The sequence below is a fragment of the Leptinotarsa decemlineata genome, unplaced genomic scaffold (genome assembly GCF_025532065.1).
Source record: "Leptinotarsa decemlineata unplaced genomic scaffold, Ldec_3_MD MMD2_tig00026328_RagTag_RagTag, whole genome shotgun sequence".
In the NCBI taxonomy this organism is placed as follows: domain Eukaryota; kingdom Metazoa; phylum Arthropoda; class Insecta; order Coleoptera; family Chrysomelidae; genus Leptinotarsa; species Leptinotarsa decemlineata.
The window spans coordinates 20,325,139-20,352,555 of NW_027412688.1; the positions used below are offsets into that span (position 1 = coordinate 20,325,139).

Genomic DNA, 27,417 nt, shown 5'->3' on the forward strand with positions numbered 1-27,417 from the left:
CGAAGCGTGATGTTCACGTGATCGACCAATGGCAGATGGAAAGAACAGCGTTCATTGGTGAATTCGCCTTTGTGGTACGAGTTCGGTACCAGCACAGGGTTGTAATCAGTCGTTTACGTGTTTGTGTGGCGTGCGTTACAGTATATTGTTTAAAATTGTTTTCCAAGATGTCCAGTACAGACACTGCTGATGACACTGTGAGCTATCCTCTGAGTCCAGCCAGGAAACGATCCAAAAAAAGACATTTGAGTGTTGAGATGGAAGAAGTGATTTTAAATGTGTTCAAGAAAGAGATGGAAGAAAATGAGACATCGACTGTTGACGAAGTCGTATCGAAAGTTTCCGATAAAATTGTAGTGTGTTGCGCTTCGATTTACAATGTTTTACGTGAATATAAACAAAATCATAAATTTTCCAAACCGAATACAAATCAGAATAGTCAAACCATTATAAAATCAATAGATGACGCTGATAAACATGCAATTAGGAGGAAAGTGCATGAGTACTTTTTCAGAAATGAAATACCCACGATAGACAAAGTACTCACAGAAATGAATGAAGATGTTTTATTGCCAAGTTTTAAGCGGTCAACATTCCATAAAGTATCGAACCATTAGAATTTTGTATGGAAAAAACGAGGGCGCAATAGTTTATTATTGGATAGAGAGGAAATTGTGTTATGGAGGAGAGAGTATTTGACCAAAATTAAATATTATAGGGAACAACAGGGAACAATTTATTATATGGATGAAACCTGGGTTAATGCTGGTCATACTACCCCTAAAGTATGGGTCGATGAAACTGTGACCTCATCTAGGAGGGCCTTTCTAGATGGACTATCCACCGGATTAACAAATCCATCAGGTAAACTTATATTTATACTAGACCTGCCTCAATCTCAATATATAAAAAGTAACCCTCGTATTTGTTTTATTTACTTATATACCTCTTCATAATTTCTTGTAAAGGAAAAGGGCTGTGGTGTTTCGAGTCGAAGAAAACTGGAGATTATCACGAAGAAATGAACGGTGAATCTTTCGAACAGTGGTTTTCCAAAGTTCTACCCCATCTGGAGGATAATGCTGTGACTGTAATGGACAACGCACCTTATCATTCGCGACGGTTAGAGAAGATTCCGACAACGTCTTCAAAGAAGGTTGAAATCCAAAATTGGCTGCGATCAAAGAATATTAGCTTTGAAGACTCAATGCTAAGAGTACAGCTACTAAAAATTGTCAAGTAGCGCAAGCTTGAATACCAAAAATATATAGTCGATGAGATGGAGCAGGCCAAAACAAAATTGTCCTTCGCCTGCCTCCATACCACTGCGAACTCAATCCCATCGAGCTAATATGGGCGGATGTGAAGAATTTTGTTGCTCAGCATAACACCACGTTCAAATTTGCAGATCTCAAAGTACTTTTTGATGAGGCTTTGAAAAGAGTCACAGCGGAGAAATGGGAGAAGTGTGTTCGGCATGTGATATCGGAAGTCGAGACAAAGATGTGGAAGCTTGATAACATAACAGAGGCACAAATCGAGCCACTGATAATTCAGATTGGTGAGGATGACACTAGTGATGAAGAGACAAATTCATCCCGTTGAATAATTTTGATTAACATTCCTTTTGATTTTACATAAAATAAAAATTATCAATAAAGAATAATAATTACGTCTCTTTTCATATAATGCTTGAGTGCGCTGTGAAAAATCCAATGAAAATCTTTTTATATTGAACATATCATCTGCATTTTTCTTGTTAAACTGCAAAACTTGTGCATTTCACTCGTTATTATAAAAAAGTTTCCCTAAGTATGATATAGCATTTGCGATCAACAAGATGTTGGTTCTGAATACGACCCTGGCCAATTCTTGGGGATTTTCAATATCACTTGAGTAGGGCATTTCAATGTGTACATCCACTCTATCTTGGATTTGAATTTGCTTTAGAATAATATGACAAACTCTCAACAGGGAATCTTTAGTAATGGTACTGGAATGGTGTCATGCAGAGATGGGAGGTAAAACGCAATGAGTACCTGAGACGTATTTTCCAAAAACTTGGTAGAACTTCCCAGCAGCAAAAAGACGTGCCGTAACCATGGACTGTAAGAAGGATTCGATCATGGATGTATTCAGAAGAAGCCATAAGAAAGATTATTGGGAGTTGGTGTAAAACGGATCAAAAACGGCTCTAAGTAATGAATAATCACATCATGTCATTCGAACATACAGTAAAACTCAAAATTTCTATAATAGTAATTTCAATAGAAAAAAAAGGCAATGAACATTGATAAAATATGGCTGCCATTTCCTTAAAGGTACACAAATAAGGTTAGGTAATCCAATTGAGAGAAACTAAGCCACTAATAATAATAATAATAAACCAAAGTCAAATTCTAGCATCGTAGGCAGTGTCGGGTTAGGCCAGGGGTCTGTAGCAAATTATGTCAAGGGGCCCTTGCTATAGGTTCTCAAAGGTATTATATAAAACAAAACTATTACAAATAAACTTTTCTGGATTGAATATGAGTAAATTCAGAGATGACACTTTCATATATCGACTTCTTTGGGCGAATCATGTTATATATTCATCAAAGTGATATGATTAGGACGTTCTTGGCCCATCGTGTTTCAATTTAACGTTGAAAAAGAACGTTCGCCACTGCAGTTAGTGATCATGAGAGACAAGTAAATACGAAAGGCAATTTCTACGTTTGAGAAACATGCAGTTCCAGAATTTCTTGTTTCTTACTATCAATAACAGTAGCCACATCTGTTTTTAGCGGTTCAGCGAACTGCACTAATTCGTCGGTGGTTCTCCAAATTGTCTCGGTTGTTCTCCAAATTGTCTTCGTAGGCACTGACCATACTTGAGGCGTTTTCCAAAATCTCTTCTCTTGTAAGGGATTATAGCTGTCAAAATAATCCAAAACCACTAGAAATTTTATGATATGCTTCCATATGTTCAGATAAAGCAGACAGTAGTTATCAATAATCAGAATAAACACATTGTCCAGGTGTTTTATTTTCAACAAAGTTGTCGACTGGAATAGAGCCGGTGAAACGGTCGTACTCTGTATTCAGCTTGTACCGTCTTGAAGTCTGTTGCTGATATTCTTCATAGCCGGTCATATCGTTGGCTTTTGCCTCAATATCTGGGAATATGGATCGCATTGATTGGACGTAGCTAGTACTCGAAACAGTGTCAAAACAAATTTTCTCAAGAATGGCTCACATCTAATGTGATTTCAAAAGTTTTTTATGTTGTGCCAAACGTAAATGTACAGCATTTTATTATTGTTTCATATTCGATAGAATCTTAGCTCGTTCGATGATAATATCAGGGAATTCCCCTGTTAGTTATGCAGTGTTGTCAACTTGCGTGTAGTGCTGTGCAAGTAAAACAACGCGTAACTTTTGGTGTGGAAAGCGCTCAATTTTAGAAATGTGGTAAAATTTCAAATCATTGTTGCATATTTTGATACCAACGTTTTTCGTGGTAGGTACTATACCTACAATGAAACATCTTGCTCTAAATTAATAGGCAAAGTTCCGTCACTAGCTCTCAATAATCTCGAAACATGATCGATATGATAATCGATTCAAAAAAAGGTCAGCTATATTCATTCATGAAATTATTCTATATTTTATAATAAATCAAGCAGCCAGAGATCATGACTGAGTTAAAAAAATTAACAGTTCGTCTTTTTCTCGAAATAAATTAGATATTATAATATAATATATTACCTTATATTATAAGGTCATACTTCTTTAAGTAGAAATATTTTAAGGGTGTGTTCGGGCCACGAAACAGAACAACTTTCGTCAAGAAACATAGGATGCAAAATTTTCGTCTTCCTATAGGAAATTAATCAGCTGATCGGCAATTTTGTATGGGAGACCGAAAATTCGTTTCAATTTTTCGACATAAGTTCATTGTGAAAAGTTGTTCAGTTTCATGGCCCGAACACGCACTTAAAATATTTGCGCGTAAAAAAATATTACCTTATATAGTAATCGATTATAATTAAACCGTAATGAAACGCAATTTTCAAAGGGGTCTGCTCAAGAGTATTACCAAAAAAAATATTCATTGGAAGTTGTTGTGTTTCCAACACCATAAACATTAAGACATTAACTTAAAAAAATTAACTATTTTTACATGAACGTGTTAATTTATAGACTTAAAAACGTGTCGATTAATTAATTTTTCATCTAATAAATATATTTTTATACAATATAAATTATTATTAATGTCAGATAAGATTTAACGTGATGAAATCTAGTTATAAATTTTTAGGTGGCAGTGAAGCATAGTCTAGCAAAATAGTTTTACAGTCTTATCTGAATTGATATTTTTCACGGTCAGACAGGTGTTGGACCGCGGGGCCCTTCGAGTCGCGGGGCCCGTAGCATTTGCTACTCTTGCTACGCTGCTAATACGGCATTGATAGTAGGTAATGCATTCGAAACAAAGAGAATAGCAACTCGAGCACCAACTCGGGCATTTCGACCGTTACTACATCACCTTTAATGGTAGACGAAACGTCACTAATAAGAACTTACAGAACACTGCCAAAAAAAACTAGAAAATAGCATTCACACATGGGAATCTTGATTAAATTAAAAGAGGTATATTTTTAGGAGAGTTCAGTTTTTGGTAAAAAAGTTTCTTAATCTCCAGGAAGAGAGCAACTGAATTCAAAATAAGTTTCTCACAAAGATGTGAAGATTATGCACTGAAGTTACTTTCAGATACAAACTTGCCTTTTTCCCAATGAATAATCTCTCCTAAAAATATACCCCTTTCAAAATGAATGTGCCATTTTGTGTCTTCAATAAATACATTTTTAATACATAAATTTAAAACTAAAACTTTTTCCATACATACCTGGTTTATAATAGATACCAGCATGTATAACACCACTATTGTGTCCACTTTGGTGAACGGCTAGTTTATTTTCCTTTTCAACTAATGCCATTCTGAGCTTGGGATTCCGCTCCTTCATTTCTCGGGCAGTGGCTACCCCTACTATGCCACCTCCAACTACAACCACATCGTAATTTGTGCTGAAAAAAAATTATTATGGGTTAAACAAACATAATTTTTTATTTGCATTCACTATTTTTTGATAATACATATAATACAAAAGTTATTTCACATTAAAACGGAATGCATATGATAATATGACTAGCCAACTTCTCTATACCAGATGCCACCAGAAAACATTACGATTTGATCACTGTCGATGCTTATAAGGTACTCCAAGGCAATACTCATTTTTGTTCTGCACTTTCCTCTCTCGCACCCTGGAAAATTTACACATTTCCATCCATATTGAATAAGTACTGAACTAAAATTCCATAATAGTAGGTGAAATATTGCATTAAAACTAAAACATTGTTTTCAGGTTTCCTACATTTTCTATTTCATTTATACACACGCACCTAAATGGTCATAAAATAACAGAAAACGTGTTTTATTCATTAACGAATTTAGCAATTGAATAGAACTAGCCGATACTTGATGAAAATCCATATTAAAAAACTAATCAATACAGTTTATTGTATAATTTTCACTCTAAGGGTTTTACGAAAACCGCGACACATGTTTCCCTATACAATAGCTTCTTCAAGCATAAAACAGGTTATGTATAAATAAATAATCATTTATATATTGTGTTATTATTATAAGTATAAGAAAAAAATTTCGATGGATAATTTTTAATTCAAGTGTTTTAGTTGTGTTTGTGTGTGTGATTGTGTGTGCGAAACATTTAATTATCATATTAAATTAGACATTTTTTTTACAAGTTGTCAAGGTCCTGAATAAATTTTTTTATCGACAATGAGTAGTTATCGAAAAAAAATTAGAGGTGCACAATATCGTAAAAGAAAAGCAAAATATTCTTAAAAAAAAAGAAAGTTTACTAAAAAAAAATCCAAAATCCCTAATTTTATGACAAGCTCAACGAAATTTACAAGTAATGATTACGTTCATGAGGTTCATCTATCGTAAGTATTTTGATGGAATTGATTATATAATTAATGATTATTTTCTTTAAATGTAATGTTTCAATCTTAATTAAGAAATTAAGAAGTATGGGCCAAGATAGACTCAATGCTTTGGCATTACTGTCTATTGAAGCTCAACTAGTTCAAGAAATTGATTACGAAGACATAGTTGATGCTTTTGCTCCGACAAAAGCCAGAAAGAAGAGATTTACAAATTGAGCAATACATTATTATTTGAGAAAAATGTTTATTATTATTATTTATTATGTTACAGTTTAATAAAATTTGTTTTGTATTATTTATCAATTATATTTGAATAAAATGAAACATTTATTCAATAACAATTGTGAATCAAAATATATATAATTTTGTTGTTCAAAAAGGGCGGCGTATCGGACGGGGCCTAGGTCGGCAACAAACAAACAAAAAGACACAAAACATAAAAATTGGTCCAGCTGTTTTATTATTATTATTATCCTATTCCCGAAAAAAACAAATCCGAAAACATTATTATTATTTTTTTCCATATTAACTTACCTTTTAAACCTTCCCAGGACTTCCACAAATAAATTAGTCAAATTGGTCTGGCCGTTCTCGAATTTTAGCAAGACTAACGAACAGCAACTCATTTTTATATATTAGATGGTATGTTAATGCTAATTTGAAGCAAGTTAATTGTTTAAAGAAATTACTCATCATTAAATTTTTTTCACTTTGTATGAATGCGGAGGGAGATGATTTCAGAAGAAAACGATTCGGATTTGAAGTAAAGATTATCAACTGAATGATTAAATATATACCCGTAAAATTTTTCTCTGCACCGCAATGAAGTTCACATTTCAATATATCCCTTATCTTTCATTCATATAAATCCATTTTCATAAACGGTTGTGTCTACGAACCCGATAATGTTGCTAATTCGATGCTCTGGTACTAAATATGTGCAAATATTTGAACATGCTTTAGATATCATTATAATGAACGATCTTTTTATTATAAATTTGAATAACTGGTGAGAGGATATACCGGCAATTCGATTCGAAAAGGTTTCGTACTTGAATGTCGACTTGATCAAATGAATATTTATCATTTTTATAATAAACACTCTTTCAAATTAGTTCATTTTCTGTTTACAATTGAACTTGTTTCATAGAAGGGTTTTTAATCTACTCTTCAAATTGAACATAGAAAAAAGAAAATAACTTTTGTTAAATTTCTACTAAGTTTATCATTTGTTACGACCGGTTTCGGTTTTTAGGTCATTTCCAAGTAACTAATACATCAAGTCAAGACAAGTAGGTACTCAATGAGTACTTGTCTTGACTTGATCTATTGGTTACTTAGACAAAAGTTATTTTCTTTATTCTATATTTAATATAAATTTCTACAAAATAAATAGGTCATCAATCGAACAAGCTACTTTTCAAGTACCTAAATTTTAAGATAAAATTTTCTGATGATTAGTACGTTAGTAAAATATACATTTATCTCTATATCCCTGAAGATGAGTAGAATGAGAAGAGAAGTAGCGTTTATTGTCTTTCACACTCATCCTTCTGTAACAGCTCGCCTTATGAGAAGACGCTCTGCATTTTATTTTTAATTTTTAATTTGTCTAAATAGGGAAAATTGAAGTTCATGGGAAATCGTGAAATGTTGGAAGATTTCCAAAAGAAAACGATATCTTACTGAACGGATGTATATATGATTTGTACGTGCTAAAGACATATTTCTCAACCACAAGATACAGTGGGTTCATTCATAGTTACTTTGTAAGGGCCAGACGAAAAAACTCATTATTATTGCTAGCTGAAGACACTTTGTTTATGAAACACAGTTGGGTTTTTTGAAAAGTCAGCGATAAGGTGGGAACGGTATGCTAAAAACAAATTAAAGATGGCCGAAATACTTAACGAATCACGAAGCGACCGAAAGACCTAAGTGATAGAATTGAATTTTCTGATTGGATGTATGGGCCGTAACTTGCCATTTAATTTTAAGAAGGGAAATATCCGCTGACTTAGGGAAAAATGGGTCACGGGAAATGGAATGCGGGAGAGTGGGCTGACGGGAAGTCGAGAGGTGTCTGTCGGTGGTTTTGGGTCGTTCGAAAGGTCGATTTGAGTGCAAAGAATTAGGGGGTTTTGATTTAGGCAAGTCGAGAGGTGTCCGTCGATGATTTTGGGTCGTCGAAAGGGCAAGTTGACAAAAACTAATGGGAGGAGAATTTTTTTGTGGAGAGATAAAGTCGGAAAACTAATAAATTATTCGAAAGAAAGGGGCAAACGAGAGTTCAATCGCGAGTTATCCGAGTAGTGTGGTATTCGAGGTACTTTTGGGAGTTTGGGGAAAAACTGGGTTTTTCTTTCTTTTCCTTTTTGTTTGCCAGTTTAACTGAGTGAAATTTAGTTTTGGTGTCTTGTGTTAAATTCAGTAAAACATAAGGATTAGCCGCTACCTACAGTTAAACGGAGGGAGAGAGCTATTTGTAAGAAAGTTTTAGGGTTTTTTCGTCTGGTGGCTAACCATATACTTTTATTGAAATACTGTGGGTGAACATTCATTTAAATAGCTTGTATCATATAGAGTTGTCGAATAAAAGGCATGTTTATGAATATTCAATCGCATGCCGGTTGAGCGTTCTCTTATGGTCTAACTAGGTTAATGTGTTCCTTTTGATGGTTGCATTTTTTTTGTTTATTTCGTCGTTAACATCATATTTGTAACTTTTGCAATTCTCATATTTTTTTATTAAACTTATTAAATTTGAATACGGTGTATTATTGCCGGTAATTATACTGGTAGGAGAAACAGGTTAATATACGTAGAGTATATTCATATCTCACATAAAATAAGGGAACTCTCTAGGAAAAGCTCATATAAGAGGTATCAATGGCATATCATGACAAAGCGCCTGGAAGGACTTAAGTGAAAAAGTTTTCTATTCTGAAACAGTGCCTATTTGATAAGGAGAAGCTAAGCCAAACCTTTGGAGGGTGATTACTTCTGCAGGCAACATCTAGTAGTATCATTCTCCATTTCTAAATTTCAATGGTGACAGCGGCTGCCCTAATTTTAAGTTTGGCTATAGTTTTCCCTATCAAAACTGATAAACATAAAGATCAAGGTATTTTTTTGGTTTCCTCTATACAAGCCTAGCATTTCTACAATGTCGGCTTCGTTTGGGAAATAAATATTCCTCTCAGAAAGTATCTTCCGCTTTAAATTTTTAGAGTTCGAACCCATCATCGGGGTTACACTTCACACTCGATTAAATGCATCCAGGTTTTCAACGAAGCCGACCATTTCATTTGGTGAGTGATTTTTTAGGTCAGATGTCAAAAGTGGGACTGCCAAACGCTGATAATCTGTTCCGGTTCTTAGCGGGGCAGGCATAGAGTATGTGCTTTGCTACTTGGGCCTCATGAAGAATAACTCACTACAAAGTTGATTGACCATTGTTGATTGACCATTTTCTTGAATCTAGTAGTAAGGTCCTTATCGGCGGTCAGTTTACGAAAACCTTCGTTAGGTAGGTAACAACATAAATGCATGGCTTGTGAAATAGGTCTCCTGTGACGCTTTTTAGGAAGACTTCCTCTCATGGCTGCATTTCCCTAATATTGGTCAAGAGTTGGAGAACTAAGAATCCAGGAGTGACTAAATCGGAATTTTCTGTTCTAGAATCATACCTGTGGATCATTTTCTGAAAAATCTTCTACGACAGCCATATTGGCATACTGAAGAATATCGTTCGATTTTGAGTTTGTCGGATGTCTAAGGTACAAGATTTCCACTTTAATTAGCACATCAACCTCCCCATTTGAGGACATCTGTAAGTCCATTTTACATCCAACTACGCAGTGTTTTTTCGTCTCGGTTTGGATGAATCATCGTTTGAGCGCAAGTGTTTGCTGACCTGCTCAGAGTTAGTTTCCTATCCTGATGCAGATTCTGATTCTGCTGCTCAAGAATTTGGTGCAAGGCAGATTTATAAGATGTCCTGCTCATGAGTCACTTCCTACCTGCACTGCAGAGCCTCCTAGTTTTGTTAAGAGTTTTTGGTGCGATGTTACTGGGAGGAGAGTTGGCAACGTATAGTCGACGCTCATCTCTTCTGTAGATTCAACCGGATTCTTCGTCATTTAGGAGTTCTCTTAATTCGACGGGTGCCTGTCCACCTGGCTGAATATTCTAATGCCCCCTGCTGCAGGGCGTAAAAAAAGGAGCATTATGTTGGAATTCGCACAAAATTATCAATTTTGATCAGTTATTAATGAGGAGAATCTGATTTGTGTTATTCGGTAGTGTCAAAAATAAAAGAATATTTGTATTCACGAAGGGATGTATATTGTTTTCAACATATCTGAACACATTGATTGGTAGAATTGTAACCTCTAACATAAAATGATTCTATTAAAAACACCTTTCTCCCACCAAAACCAAATACTGTCTCTCGAAGCGAATCATCTTCTGATTATTCTGAATGAAAATTTTTTGAAAATCGGCTTCCCCACCATATTCTACACCTGTACCGAAAATGATTCAAACAAAGCTGTGATTGGCCTCAAAGGTAGTGAGTCATGATTATGGCCATTTGTGATTGGTTCGAAGATGGGACTTGTCAGTTAGCCAACAAAAAGCGGTCACATAAATGACGTTTTTTTCAACAGTCATGTAATATTCACTCGTGGAAATCCATATTGTTAGTTATTGTTATCAATACGAGAAAAAATCAACTCAGAGACTTTATATTTTGACTGGTGTGTGTACATTTCTAAATGGTAGTCCTGTCAATCGGCAGGAAATGTAGTTGTCAAAAAATACTTGTGGATTTTTCCTCATTATTTATCATTCTGTATGTTTATTTTGTGTTAATTTGTTTTGTAAAAACAAGATTTGTCAATTGAAGATTGAAAAATAGTAAAAAACGTCAATAAAGTTCCTTCTTGACTAAAATTGGATTTATTGGCTTGAGTTGATCAATTCTTCTGAAAGAATAACATTAGTGACCCCAACGTGATCACGATATGGAGCAGCGTAAGTACCAAAGACTTGGTGCCGGTTTGAATCGAAGCCTATCAATGGATTATGTTTAGCCCGACCAATTTGGCAAGGCAAATCGTTCTCAAATTCTAGCAACTTCAAATGGCCAGTTCAAGAGAACAGTTGTGAAAAAGTTAAATTTCTTGAGACATGACCAAAAATCGAAAGTAGGTATGCTCAAAAATTTCTAGAAACACTGAATGTTCCCGAAGAATCCTAGAAGTTCTATAGATTTGGAAATGAAGAGAAAAGCTATAGAAATAGAAAAACAACGAAGAAATCTGGAATTGAAAAAGGAAAATAAAAAATAGTTTACATTTGTTTCAGATGAAAGAAGAGTTACATAAAGCTGAGCTGGAAGAAAAAGAAAATGGCAGTACTTGTCATAGCGAGATCTTCAATCTGAAATATTTAGTTTGGCTTCGAGGGATGAGTCGGTTAATGAACAAGAACACAGAAGTGCTGAAGCCCAATGGGTTGAAAATATATCTATCCACCGACAGCAAATACCTGAAATGATAGAAGAGTAGAAATAAATGACGAGCTCAGCGCCCTAGGAGCTTAGTAAGATGCATGGATATACAAAATTGTGAATATCTTGAAAACGATCACCTCCAGCGTTGTTGAGGAAGTGTACCTTTTTGACTTGGAAAAGATGCGGGAATTAGGTTTTTTCATGAAAAGTACCAAAAGTTTACATTCATAAACGGCAATTTGAAATAAATAACGACAGCGTACGCAGCGCCCTCTAGATGTTACATGAAAATTAATACGAAATTATGATTTCCACGTCATAAAAACCCCGGGTACCAAATTTCGTGCAAATAACTCATTTTTTGCAAGTCATTTTTTTTAAAGGAATTAAAAATTTAATTTTAATAAGTTTATATAGACTTTTTTTCTTAAAATTACCTCAGGAATACGTCAATTGAATATTTTCACGTACTTATGTTACACCCTGTATCTTTGGTTGTACAAAAAAATTTACACAGGTGCCTTAATAATAACCGGAGCCGTAATAATAGTCACTTCGTATGACATTGATGAAAGCGAAGGAAGTAATTGAAAGTAATCGATAGGAGACTGTTAATTAACTAACCTGTGATGATATTACTTCACTGAAATTTACTGAAAGTAGGTATGTATGTTCTACTAACCTGTCATTTCCTAAATTCGAGAAGCTCCGCCGATTACAAATAGCCTTGGAATATTCCCAAGTACATATTGGCGCCCAACCACTTGTTCTGATTGATCTAATTTTTTGTAAAGACATCACAAACAAATCTGATGAGAAATGCTTACTGCACAAATTCAGGTATCTTGTATATTCAGACAGTTATTCATGAGAAATGCTGCCACTTTACTGGAACCATGTGAATTTTATATTTAGATGTGGTAATGAAAGATACGCCGGCGGAATGTTTTGATCGATAACCACGGGCGTACAACGGGGAGTAGGTTTATTTGTAATCGAGATTAAATTATATTTGATTTCCAGAAAATGTGAAAATTTAGAACATAATCATTATTGAAAGATATTGATGAACGTTAGATTACATCCTAAAGACATTTGTACAAGTTTGTTCATAGAGATAATTCTTGCAGACAGCAATGCTGTCTGGTACTCAACTGATTTCATCGATGCTCCATTTAATTACAACAAAGTAGAAACATTTTCATCTCGGGAAATGAACAATCCATATACCAAAACTGTAACAGAAATGTAATCAGCCTGATGACAGCCTGTCTGTTTAAAATCTGTTTTTCCGTTAACCAGCTGTCGCACACCTACGAACGACAATCCTCAGAAGTCGAAACTTGTGCGAGCTAAGGATTAACGAGGTCTTACCTTTCAACGTGTGATTCCGAATACATTCCGTATATATATATATATATATATATATATATATATATATATATATATATATATATATATATATATATATATATATATTTATATATATATATATATATTTCAATATTAAATTCTACAAAAAGGATTTGAAGCTTTATATCTCCTATAAATTAAGATATAAAGCTTCAAATCCTTTATGTAGAATTTAATATTGAAATACTCAAAAAATATATATATATATATATATATATATATATATATATATATATATATATATATATATATATATATATATATATATATATATATATAAATAGGTACTCTTTGATCATTCCCATATTGATTTCAATTTAAGAGCCACCGGTATACAGCTGTTTCAGCCTATTGGGCATCGTCAGTACCGGGCAGGCGGTCCTCGATTGAAGACAAAATGAGAAAAAACCAAGAAAGTACTTGATAAAAATAGCTGCGTAAACGCAAGCGAAACATAAGTGGAACCACCTATTGGTGTGACACCCAAGTCAACTTGCCAAGTTTTTATGTCAGTGTTGGTGTTTTGACCAATCAACCGACAACTGCGGTAGCAGAAATTTGGGAAGCTAACCTGAAATGCCATCGGAAAACAAATCCACATGTTTCTAGAAATGATATAAAATCTAGAAAGGTTAATGCAGTCAAGCTGCTGGAAAATAATTCCATGAAAATCAAAAAATAAATAGATAAGTACTTGGTTTAAATGTAACACCCCGTAGTTTGCTACATGTTTAGAGTAATAAAAATGAGCTGTTTCCAAACATGTTTGGTACTTGTGGTCTAGCAGACAGAATATGAAAGAAATTATTTCTTATCTACATTTATAAAAAACATAGTCGTCTAGTTTTTTGTGAAATATCATTATTTGTTTAGTAATTTATTGATGTTCAGTGACAGTTTAGTACTACAATATTTTTGGTATTCGTGAATATTCGAATGATTGCTTGGATTTAATTGGAAGTAGAAATGAAGTTGAGAGTAAAACAAAGAATTGAAATACTTATGATGATTGGGTATGGAGACAGATCGCGAACTCAGATGGAAGTGTGCAATTTGTTGAGAGTAAAACAAAGAATTGAAATACTTATGATGATTGGGTATGGAGACAGATCGCGAACTCAGATGGAAGTGTGCAATTTGTTTAATGATAAATATCCAGAAAGACCTATAACGCGTTCAACAGTCAGTAAGCTGGAAATGAAATTTCGAGAAACTGGTACGGTTGCAAATGTACGCAAATCAGGTCGTCCCCCTGCTAATGCTGATACATCATTAGATGAGTTTTGAAGAAGATGCGCACACTTCTGTTCGTAAAGTTAATAGCGAAATCGGTGTTGGCAAAACAACGGTACACAAACTATTGAAGCTTGAAAAATGGCATCCTTATAAAATCAAACTTGTGCAAGAATTAAACGAAGATGATCCTGATAGACGACTCCAATTTTGCGAAGAAATGATGGATGTCACCGAGACCCTCTCTTGATACAAAACATTATTTTTTCTGATGAGTCCACTTTCACGTTAAATGGTGAGGTTAACCGTCAGAATTGTAGATACTGGGCAAAAAAAAACCCCATGGATGCGTGAGCATCATACACAATACCCTCAAAAGGTAAATGTATGGGCTGGAATTGTACGAAATCGAATCATTGGACCCTTCTTTATCGAAGGTAATTTAAACGGGGCAAAGTACCTTGAGTTTTTAAGGGGGTATCTCGTACCTACTTTACGTAATTTATTCCCCAGCAGACGTAATCCTGGAGGTTTTGATGAAAGTTTATGGTTTCAACAGGATGGTGCACCTCTACATTATGCTGTAGATGTTAGAAGGTACGTAGATGAAATTTTTCCGAACAGGTGGATTGGTAGACGTGGACCCACTGAATGACCAGCGAGGTCACCAGATTTAAATCCTTTGGATTATTTTCTGTGGGGCCATCTGAAGAATGTTATTTATAAAACGAAACCAGCAAATATTGAAGATGTACAAGTGAAAATTCGAACAGAAATAAACAATATTACGCAAGAAACCATACACAAGGTTCAACAAGAATTTGTACACCGTTTGGGTTACTGTCAAATACAGCAAGGGCTGCAGTTCGAACATTTAATATAAAGTCATGTATTCCAGCATATTCTGTCCGCTAGACAATAAGTATTTTTGATAATATTGTTAATTTACCTAATAAAGAATGTTACGCGTTACTTTATTAGCACACACACAACTACTGTATTTTTGTCCACCCTGTACCAATTGGAATCAACATGTGATACATTTTTGGAATCAGCTCAGCTAAAGTAATTCAAAAGTTGAGACAAAATGGGGGTGTTCCATTTAAAAAAATGACGGTGACGTCATTAATCGAACGTAATTCACCCGGTATATTAGATTATTATTTTGAAATACGGTAAATTAACATCAAAAATCGACGTGCTTCAGGATTATTTCTTAAAATGACCTGTTTAGCTGAAAATGAATTTGTTCCATACTTTACGGACACAGTATATATATATATATATATATATATATATATATATATATATATATATATATATATATATATGTATATTGAGTTTTCAACAAATGAAATATTTCATTTGTTGAAATATATATATATAGATATATATATATATATATATATATATATCTATATATATATATATATATATATCTATATATAAAATGGATAATCTTAGCGACTGGAGAAATGTACGGTAAAATAGATTAACAGGGTCTCTCAGTCAAAAAATCAAAAATCAAACTCTACTTTACTTTGCCAAGCTTTCGCTTCTAATGTGAAGCTTCTTCAGGGCCTTTAATTCAATGAGTTGTGAATATTTTCGCCATTGAATAACATTACAAATCATACTTACAGTAAAAATGAGCGAAAAACAATAAATTGAACATTAAATTGACGAGAAAGTTGTACATGTATATGATTTTTTTGTGTATGCCATTTTAATAACAAGTGAATTATTAAAGTAAAAAATTAAGAACAGAACAACAACACACAATTAGTATTGATTAAATTTCGAAAATTCACAAACTGCCAGCGTCATAACAATTCAATTGTCACTATCGCTAATAGCGACCTGGTAGACAGATTAGTTTCGTATTTTCGCATTCATGAGGAAGTATCTCTGTAGTTGTTCGTAAAATAATTTTTTGCTGCGAACTGGTTTATTTTAGGCAAAAAACCCAAGAGACATTTTTTGTTTAGAATGAAACAGGCTATCGAAAATACATTTTTAAATGGTAAACAAATAATAAAGCAAAAAGTTACATTGGAAATAAATTTTAGGGGTTGCGTTCTACACCCCTTACAAACATGGGGTAAACCAAATAAATTACTGGCTAAGTGTCTTTTTGGTAGTACAAAACGTCAGGTTAATTTCAATATTGTAACTTTTTCAGTGCTTGTGAGAAAAATTGCTATACAAATTTTATGTACCCCCTTTAAGGGGCTGTATTTTAACAAGGGATGTTCCAATGAAGTTTCTTTATAGGAAAGATCCTATCTTTTTTTCGATGAGAAATCACCTCCTTAAATGTTTTACACTTATTCAGTTACACTCTGTATAATGCAATATAACCAGATCCTACTGTTTCAAAATGTTTCAAATTTTCATTCTAAATATTTATTGTCTCAACATATGTGTCTCACCTCAACAAAGTCATTATATTGATTCAATCTTTATTATATAATCTACTTTATTCTAATGTCATATATATTGTCTTGACAATATGAATAATTATATCCCTACTTTAAAATGTTTTGATATGAAATAATATAAAATAGAAAAAATCGGGATGTTTTAGAAGACTTTCAAATATTGACTGTTTTACGTATTTTTTGTCGCCACCAATTTCTTCATGTCTTCTTTGTCTGGAATAAATTGGATGGCAACAATGATGTTTGAAATGACACTGGCTAAAATAAATCCAATCGTTCCCAAATTTATTTCAAAAAACCCTGCTGCTGATATGCATAATTTTCTAGTGTTCGCTTGTTTAGCTATCAAAAGAAGTTCTTCTTTCAATAATCGTTGGTAGTCAGTTTTTGGAATTCCAGGAATGTCGCTCAGAAGGACATAGCATATAACGGGCGTTTTTCTAGCTTCATTTGCCAAACCTTCTCCTGCGACAGAAATCAGTATTATTGAAACCTGAAAAATGGTTGCATATATATTATTCATTCAATATATTTTATAATCATCATTACATAATTTGTCATGATTTTAAAAAATGTTCAAAATGAAATTTTTCAAAAAATGTGCTCATAAATTTCATAAAATATATTGGGGAAAACAAGTCCATCAAAAAATTATATTAGACATGATGATGCATTGGAAAATAAATAACTTGCATCTTTGAAATGAAACTGTTTTGACATTTTCACATCAGGCAACTGGAAAACATTGTTTGAACTTACGAAATTTCATTTTGCAATAAATTATAAGTGAAATCACAGCCTGCTGATTCTCCTAGTTTTTATAACATGTGATTTTTTCGTAATAATGGAATATAATCAAATTACCAAAGAATAATTTTTAAGAAATATGAATTTTTTGCTTCAGTTATTCAAAATATATTTTAATTTCTATTCGATAAAAAAAATAGTTCATAAAATTATCAAGATATGTGATAGAAACTCGATATTTAAGTGTAACAAAAAATAGATTTTGTTGTATTTTATCTAGACTGTCGTTCTCAATATGACGTTCTTTGTTTTCAGAGCGCCCATCAAAAACATCTTTTCCAAAACAGATCTGGATATTTTTTCATTTTTTGTTATATCACCAACTTGTGTATACTAGCATAGCACAAAGATCGATTTGAGAAGGTTTCAATTGATTCATTCACTATAAAATTTTATTTCAACGGAAATAGCACAAATAATAATTATCTTCGAAGTTTCTAGTGCCGTAGTATTTCTTAAAGTGTCCGCCGATATGATAATACAAATACTCATACTTGTTCTTCATTTTATGAGTATCACTGGTAATCGAAAACATTCAACAGCTCAATGTTTAACTTTTCGACTTCACATGAGAATGTCATATAGAATATATCTTAAGAATATCGATAAAAAGAAATCCAATGAAGAGGAACATGGTGATCAAAAATTTAGTTCATCTAATGTTTTTTGAAATTTTTGAACTTTAACAAGAAAGAGTTCTTATTTCATATGATAAACATGAAAAATAAGTTTCAATCATTTAGAATATTTCATGGATACTTTTATGGATATCATTTTTTCATGTCTATCGAATTGCTATGAACTTCCAGAATATGAAGTGAACTATTGATTTCAAAATTACAATTAGTCAAGAAAATGTTTCGTCAATTAGGATTCCGTATACAAAGTATCTAAGATTGATTTGCCGGAAACTGGTGAAGCCTGATTGAACCAGTGTCTAAAATATAAATCATTAAAAATGCTAAATCCGGGCTGGTAGACCGTGTTCGAATGAAACATAAAGAAACAAACGTTTAGTCTGCTAGGTTATACTCGTATTCAGAAGTCTCAGGCAACGGCAGTAGTTGCAGAGACTTCAAGATATAAAATCCGGCCTTGCAGACATTTACCACCGGCGTTTTCTGCTGCAGTAGCAGACGAAATGTTTGGTTCCATTCAACAATAGCATACCAATTCGAATTTTATTCGTTTGATTTTTGACTTCGGCCGTTTAAGCTAATGTTTTTTCAAAGTCGGATTTCCACCAAACGACAACAAAACAGCAACTGTGTCGATTTTTACGAAACAAAAACTTGAGTTGTCAAAATAAAAAACATTTGGAAGACTTTGTGTCGCGGGCGACTGTTTTTGTCGACAACAAAATGTCCCGCCGGCAGGCGTAAAGATCAAAAGGTTTCGGTGTTTTGTCTGTGTTTACGTAAACAAAGTTCACTATGTGGAAACGGTTGGCGAAAATAACAAGCAACTATTCAGATATAACATATCTCAGTTCCATTCATTTCTTTGTCATCATTTATGCCATAATTGTATCTGTAGCATAATATACGTCTTCTTAACATCCCATTACAACTCTTGACGTGTCAACTGAAACTCAAGTTGATACATCAGAAAGAGTACTTCGACTACGCCACTGAAGATGACTACCGCAGTGGCAGTTGAAACGTTTGGAGATTATAACCGAAATAGACCACGGCAAAACCCGGAAGCCAATCAAAACACTTATATTGATGCATAGCTTCAAAAAACTCTCTAACATGAACCAGTAAAATGATAACTCTAAATATATTGATAATATGGTTAATAGAATTTGGAACCTCTGGCGTGAAATTAATGTATTGAAAACACTTTTCCTTCACCAAAACAAAAGTACTGTATATTGACGCGCGTTTCGCTAATTAAGTTAGTATCATTAGAAGATGACTAGTATACTTCTCTTCCAATGACTATCCTAATATTTTTATACGTATCTAGACGATACATAATATGGGGCATCAAATCAATTCTTACTACCAATCTAATGTTATTTGCTACCTGACTGATGACTATTCGTATTCTACTTGTGATTACGTAGAAGTGCGAAAATGGTGCTGTAATGTATGGGACCTTTGTCACCATTCATAGAACTCATTCCACATTTTCGATTTTCAAATTTTTTAAGACATCTAAAAATGTATTGTCATGTACAGATCTCAACGCTTTGAAGCATTCCTCAACTATTCTGTGGTCATTCTCTATAGCATGTTGAGCAACACTGGAATTTTACGGTTTATGAAACCGAATTTGTGAAACATGTTCCTTGTAGCGAGATAATATAGTCTGCTCAGATTGACCGACATACTTTTTATCACAATCTTTTTAGCTTATTTCGTGAATCTCAGACTTCATCTTATTTGTCAGCTTATCTTTCGGATTGCCCAACACTTGTTGAAGTGTACGTGCAGTTTCGAAAGCTACTTTCATATTCAGTTTTTCAAAAATTTTAACCAATCCATTGGCATTACAATTATGAAAAACGCCATACATAAAGGACGTTTCGATAATGAAATTTCAGATAGTGGCTTGATTATAAATCGTTTTTTCATTTTAGTACAGCAATAGGACCTCTCATTCCACAGCAGGAGAAACGGCTTCTAAAATTTTGATGGGGCGTACTATTCGCACAAAGTTCGATGCATTATTACCTTCAACGGAAAAAATTGTGAAGAAAATCAGCTTCGCCAACATACGTATTATCGAGGAATTAGTTTGATATAAATTTTCAAGTGTGTTTTCGTGATTATTGAGAAAATATGCCTTGTTGGTGCGAGGGTGTAGTTATTGAAATTCTTAGCCGAAAGACATACATCGTGAAAACAAAAACTGGAATGCTATGGAAACGGCATATTTATTAGTTGAAACATAGATATCCGGAAAATAAAATATTAAAAAAATTATGAAGGAAGTTGTTAGGTAGAAAATCAAACTAAACAATCAGTTTGAATCATTCCAATATCTTATATCAATGTAAATGTGACCGAAACAGATTTGGATGAAGTAACTTTAACTTAGAGTGTCAAATGTGTTTGTTGAATCTTCCGAGAGTGGTAGTGACCTGGAAGTAGGAGAGAACATGCACCTGCCGGTCTCAGTCATGGCCGGTGAGAAACCCCTCCCTCAACGTGTTCTATTGTCTATTAATCAACATCAGAAACATAACAGGTTCGAATGGAAGAACTATAATTTTGGAATCTTAGTCTTTTTGAAAAGTCTTAACTTGGTTAGCAAATCGCGCAACGAGAGACAGCATTTTTGTTCTGGTGATGTAGGTAAGAGCGTTTTCAATAGATATTGATAATTTTTCGAATCTACAAGTTATAAAATTGTGCTCAAGATGTTATGGATAATTATGAAATTGAACTTTTTTGTTGTTGCCAGTCCTGTTAGTTTCAACAATCGATTTATTTCCAGAGTAATGTTTTCAAAAACTATAAATACGGAACTGTTTCATTTTTATTGCACACAAGCTTGATTGATATTTAATTCATTTGAAAATGCTCATTTTCCACATGCATATTGTTATCGCATAATGAGGTATTTCAGTTATCTATTTTACAATCATAATTATGAAAATCTATAAGAGATGGTTTGATTGAGAAATTACCAATAGACAGAAATCCTTGATAAAATTATACAGAATGATATCTGGAAGAGCGGCATTTTTTATTTCTGTACTGTTTTATATTTATGAAGGGTGATAATATGCAAATAGTCAAGTAGGTTAGTTTTAGGTACATATTGGAAAAAATTCAAATCATCCTATTTCCTATATAACCCTAGATATTTCGTGAACGAAGAAAGCCTTTTCTTCGTTCGTTTGAAGGTGGTTGACAATGTTTCGTGGTGTATTTCATCAGTTCGGACTTTCATTGTATAAAATAATATAAATTGATTTGAAAGTCCTAAAAAAAATAAAACGATTTACCGAAAATAACAATTTTATTGAAACAAAAAAGTGAAATTACAAGGAAATAACATACAAGCTACAACTAGAAAATAAAAAATTAAAATATTAATAAAAGCTGAAAATTAAAAAATATTATTAACAGAAATGAAAAATAAAAATGAAAATTAAAAGATTCCAAACCAAGTTACGTCACAACGTTTCGTGTGATATCACCCGAAGACGATTGTGGATACTAACAATCGAAACGTCGTGACGTAACTTGGTTTGGGTGGTTCGGCGGGTGATATCACCCGAAGACGATTGTGGATACTAACAATCGAAACGTCGTGACGTAACTTGGTTTGGAATCTTTTAATTTTTATTTTTTATTTTTCATTAATCTCCCGCTAAAACCAATGAAGCGGTGAGAGGGAAGAGGGGACAGATGAAAGCACTCGAATGACCTATAAATAGTCAGATCTCGAAGGAATAAGTCCAGTTATCACCCGAAAACGATTGTGGATACTAACAATCGAAACGTCGTGACGTAACTTGGTTTGGAATCTTTTAATTTTATTTTTATTTTTCATTTCTGTTAATAAAATTTTTTAATTTTCAGCTTTTATTAACATTTAAATTTTTTATTTTCTGGTTGTAGCTTGTATGTTATTTCCTTGTAATTTCAGTTTTTTGTTTTTATAAAATTGTTATTTGCGGTAAATCCTTTTATTTTTTATAGGGATTTCAAATCAATTTATATTATATTAGACAATGGAAGTCCAAACTGATGAAAAAGCCATTTCTACATATCAACATGCATTTTATGATAATTTTATTGGACCTCACGGGACATATTTCGGTGTATCCTTTCCGAAGCTCTTGTCTATCAAATATATTCCTCACAGTCGTAGGGGGCTGTGGAAAAACAATCTTTAGAGTCGTAGGTGGCTGTAGATAATCAATCATTCCTCAGAGCCGTAGGGGACTGTGTGGTATGGTCAGTTTGTTAGAAACTCAAGTTTCTAAATGCATGCATTTTATGCTGTACAACAAATTTCTTCATTTTTTCCAGCAGCGGTGGATTGACATTAACGCTAAACCGTTCGTCGTTCCTGGCTTGTGGAGTTTCCATTCGATATCTTTAGGGATTGAGCATGGGTGTAACGTTTGGCTAGCTCCGCAATTGTCGAAGTCATCAGGCCGTATGTGCCACTGCGTCCTAAAATTGTTAGTCCAGCCGTTTTCTTGGCAAAATAGTCGGTAATACGTTTACCTCAACTCCTGTCGTGCACTTTAATCCACCTCAGGATAATGTTATCATCTACCGAGGCTTTGGCTAAATCTTGGTGGCACTCTATTACTAGCCCTGAGGCAACACGTTGTCTGTTCAAGGCTAATAGTGCTTGTCTGCTATCAGTGCAGATTGTTATCGTTTTTGTGGCAATTGAGATACCAGCCAGTTCCCATTCCCCACTTAATCCTTAGGCGGAGTACACTTCACATCCTGAGCCTTCTTTGGTTTTTGAGCTGTCTGTATATATGCGTATTGCATTTGTAATACCTGACTTCGTGTTCTGTTTTATTTGTATTTTTTAGGGTTTATTAAACACAAACCTGGGCTCAATTGCATCTCTGGTTGCCTGCAGCAGAGGTAGCACAGTGAGTGCTTCTCGCCATAGGCTCAGCCTCAATTGACCCATTCCTACTTCGAGGTTTACACCAGCCGTGCGCAATTGTAACATGGTCATTAATGCAACCTTCTTAGCGTACAGGTCCAAATGGGACAGACTAGTGATTAATTCCATTGTCGCGGTTGGTGTTGTTCTCATGGCTCCTGTGATGTTTAAACAAGTCAATCTTTGTATTTGATATAATTTTTGGATGACCGTTGCTTGTAAAACTTTCGGGGGGATCAATCCCCTTGATCCCCCTGGCTACGGCTATGCATGTGACTGCTGAGCTTGGATAGGTGACCTGTCTCGTTGAAGTGAGAACAATTTGAATTGACAAAAAGTGGAACAATGGGGGCGGACTGGAGAGGCGCAGTTACTATTTCCGATTTCGGAGACAAAAAAAGTATAGGGACGCTAAACAAGAATTGGATACCGGCTATAGAATGGATGGATACTATCTAGAATTGTTGAGATCTGTACATAACTCTAAACTTTTAGATGGTTCGTGATTCAGTGCTATAGAATATTAATTAATATAGACTTCATTTCCAATACGCGTTTCAATACAATCATATAAAAATTCTTCTAAAATTATTCGAAACAATCGCTTGATTCAGAGGGATTTTGGGTTAGTATTCTAATTTTGGATTGCTTCAATATCATATTTTGAAAATTTTTCTAAATTGTTTCTACGCCAAGTTCAATTGAATGATTTTTTTGGTGCGAAAACTGTACGTCGGACGCAAAAAATGGTGACCATATTATGTGCTCATTTAAAAAAAAAGCTATATAGAATCACTTTTCTCTTTGAAATTATTCAGTTCAAGTTCAAATATTGTACGTATTTCACTAGTAATAAATAATAGTTTAAAAAAACTAAAAAAGCACGCTTTAAAAGCAACACAGACTAAAAAATGAAAAATAATTCGATACTAATTTAAGATTGTGTTCAGCATCGATAATAAGTCCTATGACTTGATGTAACTAATGACTTTTAATAAGTCTGAAATTAGAATGAATCTATTTACAAACAAATTAATTTTGTTGCAAAAAGCGTGGGATGCTTTAAATTTTATTTTTATTATGGCCCCAATCTGGCAATCAGCTCCTCACCAAGTATTAATACGTTTTTTTACAATAAAATTAAGTTTCTTTGTAAATGAATTTTTTCAGATTTATCAAAAGCCATAAGTTACATCAAACCATAGGACTTATTATATATCGATGTTGAAATAAATTTTAAATTTGTTTCGAATTTTTTTTCACTTTTTAGTTTTGGGTTGCTATTAAAGCGTGTTTTTTTAACTATTATTTATTTTCCACTTTTTAGTTTGGCTTGCTATCTTAAGCACATTTGTTTTAATATAAAATATATACACATGCGCAGGCAGTGTGGTTGTCGCACTTGCTCTCACACAGAGACTGTGTGAGGAAATTATTCGATCCTGGCTATCCTGATCAGAATAATGAATTAGTATGTTTAAAGTTAATCAAAATCGAGTCCAAAGGAGTTGCTTACAAACAAACAAACAAACATACAAGTGAAACTGATAAAAGCGTGTTAAAAATAAAATTATATGTGTTATAGAAGACGCAAATACGAACAAATGTGATGAAGTTTTACAGAAAATATTTTTTTTTTGTGTTTGAATTGGGAAATTCGACTTAGATATTTCTGAGAATTTCACTATGATGATCATCGAATAAAATGTTTTTTTTCATCGCTCAATTGGAAGCAATAGTTATGTCTCTCTAAGTACCATAGCTGTTCATCAAAAAATTTGTCAGTCATCTTATTCCACAACGAGATAATTGTACACGATACCATTCAACATCATTCGTGAGATACGAAATTTGAAATTCAAAATGAAATTATAGATGATCGAAGCTGATACTTTCTATGATAAAATACTCGAAAATCTATTCAGGGTTAACCGCAAATGAACCCAATTTGAGAATTTCGAATAGAACCCTGTGAATTTTTGTAGGCCATTTGTTTCTAAAACTTCGAGATATAATCTCAGTCCTTACGGTCAACGCATATATACCACAGATGATGTTTGCCACAATAGTTGGTACCACAAGTTCCATTCAGTCAAGGCTTACAAACCCGGTTTTGTTTTCTCTAATCATCATACAAACTGAATTTGTTGAATTGAAATTTAGATAAAGTGGTAAATTGGTATGATGCTTCGACCAGATATTTTTCGTTGAGAATATGAAAGGTGGATTCACTCTGCTACGTTACATGAAAGAAGAAATTGCGATTAACCATGATTTCCCTAAGTGGTTTGGGGAATTATCAATATAACCTGTACAGAACACAGTAGACACACTAAACATACTGAATATCAATGTGTCGAAAACACATGTATGCTGTTTGCATTTATTATTCATGACTGTTCTTCTTTTTGATTTGTATCGAAGTCACTAACGGCACCATATCGTTCATCCTGAACCCAGACGTTGGGGTTGGTGAAGAATCTGATGGGGTAATCTGACCGAAGTGCGGCTGTTCTTTGTTGGTTACTCTGTACATTTCATGCAACTGAATTTTGCCCCTCTTTGTAATCAGCTATACCATACACATGAGACCAATAATGCATAAACAAGAGTTGGAAGTTTGAATTATTTGAGTGAGTCATGCAACTTCCCCTAAAAATCTACAGCATAGGATTTGGTAAATGCGAAGCAATAGCCAATAGACGAGGAGTCCTTTTTTTCCCTTTCGTAGTCAGCGCCATTCTTGGCGCGGATGAGTTCTAAAGCAGATCGTAACAGCACTATCTGGATCTGAATCATACAGGGAGACAAATCCATAGAGAAAGGATAATATGCAACTTTATGTCTGGAATATATTGTATGGGAATTGTTTTGATAACAACATTCTCTTGGAAAAAATACCAAAATGAACTACTAAAGAAGTATTATTGTAGGAATGAAAATATGCAACTTTCTGTCTCAAATATATTATACTAGCGAACCGCCCTGGCTCCGCACAGGTGCTATGATGATACTAAATATACATATGAACGCGTGCGGTCGCTTCTAATCATAATGTGCCATAGGGCGAAGCGCAGCCTTCGATGCGCTATTTATAGGCACGCAACGCAGACCCCTCGGCCGGTACTGCATGGGGCCATTACTGCCGGCATCAAAATCCGCATCTGCATCAAAATCCGTTGCTTAGTTTTAAAGATCTAATCACACATAGGGACAGACAGCGGGAAGCGATGATTGAAACTAAAACAAAATACTCCTTGAAAAATATCGAAATGTGCTACTAGAAACGTAATTATATAGAAATGAAAATATGCAAGTTTCTGTCTCTAATATATTGTATGATAATTGATACAATATCAATGTCCTCCTATGAGGAATACTGAAATGTTTTTCTCAACAAAGAATCGTTGTTGTCAACCTACCTATTCATATTCAATGAGGTACAATAAATGTATGTAACAAACATTTTTAGATAAAGTACCTATGATTGAAACTAATAAATATGTATTTTGTATATTGTATATTTTTATGATAACTTTATTTCTATATAGTTATTCTGAATAGTTATGATTTTATTTCTTGGATTATAATATTTTATTAGTGTAACATATAGTGCAAGAAGTTTGTAATCTTTTAACGACTATATTTCTCTTGAATATCGTTATACAGTTTTCTCAGTGTAGAATGTGAAGTCTGGTATCACCTGGTGTCTGTTATTTTGATTATTTCATTACTGTCATACATTCATGTATGACTCACTTTAGATTTACCAAAAGCATAAATACATTTCATGCGTACAAAATCATTGGTAAAAAAAATAACTTTGAAAACACTTACTGTTATTACTGTAATCCACAAACCAGTGCCAAATAGCGTATATATTTTCCTTGACTCATCATCGTAGAAAATCGTGTAAAAGAATCCTAAATATGTATTATATACTATGTCAATTATAGAGAACATCACAGAAAAAAACATGGATTTTCCAAATATGGTATTAAATTCATCTACAGTGACACCCATGTTGTGAATCATCATTTTTGTATTCATTATTTCGGTGATTTTTTCTTTCCTTTCTCTATCAGAATTATTCATGTTTTCCTCTAAACATTTTATGATATTGAACCTTTCATTCAAGTATTTCATACCTTTATCCAAACGTTTTATAATATCAGATATAACGATGATTGTGAAATTATATCGCAGCAAAAGTAGATATCTTACAAAATAATATTTGACTAATTGTACAAAGTTATCATAAGCACAAAAATCTGCATAGAAACCAACAATGCACAGTAACTGAAGAATTATGATCTTAAACCATAAAAACATGTTTTTGTCTTCAACATTTTTTGTTTGCATTTCTAAAGTATCAAAAAATCGGGT

At 33.6% G+C, this 27,417-nt stretch overlaps 2 protein-coding genes across 2 annotated transcripts in view; both read right to left on the reverse strand.

Annotated features, from left to right (window-relative positions):
• Positions 1 to 12,484, reverse strand: part of LOC111518166 (L-2-hydroxyglutarate dehydrogenase, mitochondrial) — a 28,266-nt gene extending 15,782 nt beyond the window's left edge. The window contains exons 1-2 of the mRNA XM_023174527.2: positions 12,222 to 12,484; positions 4,895 to 5,073 (exon numbers count right to left, since the gene is read on the reverse strand). Of these exons, the coding sequence (XP_023030295.2) occupies positions 4,895 to 5,073; positions 12,222 to 12,337 (295 nt within the window). The 5' untranslated portion in view covers positions 12,338 to 12,484. The remainder of the gene's footprint in view (positions 1 to 4,894; positions 5,074 to 12,221) is intronic.
• A 4,132-nt stretch (positions 12,485 to 16,616) lies between these two features.
• LOC111518161 (uncharacterized) lies at positions 16,617 to 27,240 on the reverse strand. The gene is made up of 2 exons (XM_023174521.2): positions 26,869 to 27,240; positions 16,617 to 17,119 (listed from the first exon to the last, which is right to left on the reverse strand). Exons 1-2 carry the CDS (start codon positions 27,175 to 27,177, stop codon positions 16,796 to 16,798), a joined length of 633 nt encoding a protein of 210 aa, XP_023030289.2. The 5' UTR covers positions 27,178 to 27,240; the 3' UTR covers positions 16,617 to 16,795.
• Positions 27,241 to 27,417: the final 177 nt, after the last annotated feature.

Coding starts and splice junctions, on each gene's coding strand:
- LOC111518161 (XM_023174521.2), bottom strand. CDS start 27,177: ATGAAATACTTGAATGAAAGGTTCAATATCATAAAATGTTTAGAGGAA. Junction 17,120..26,868: donor TGTGGATTACAGTAATAACA/GTAAGTGTTTTC, acceptor ACCATTTTTCAG/GTTTCAATAATACTGATTTC.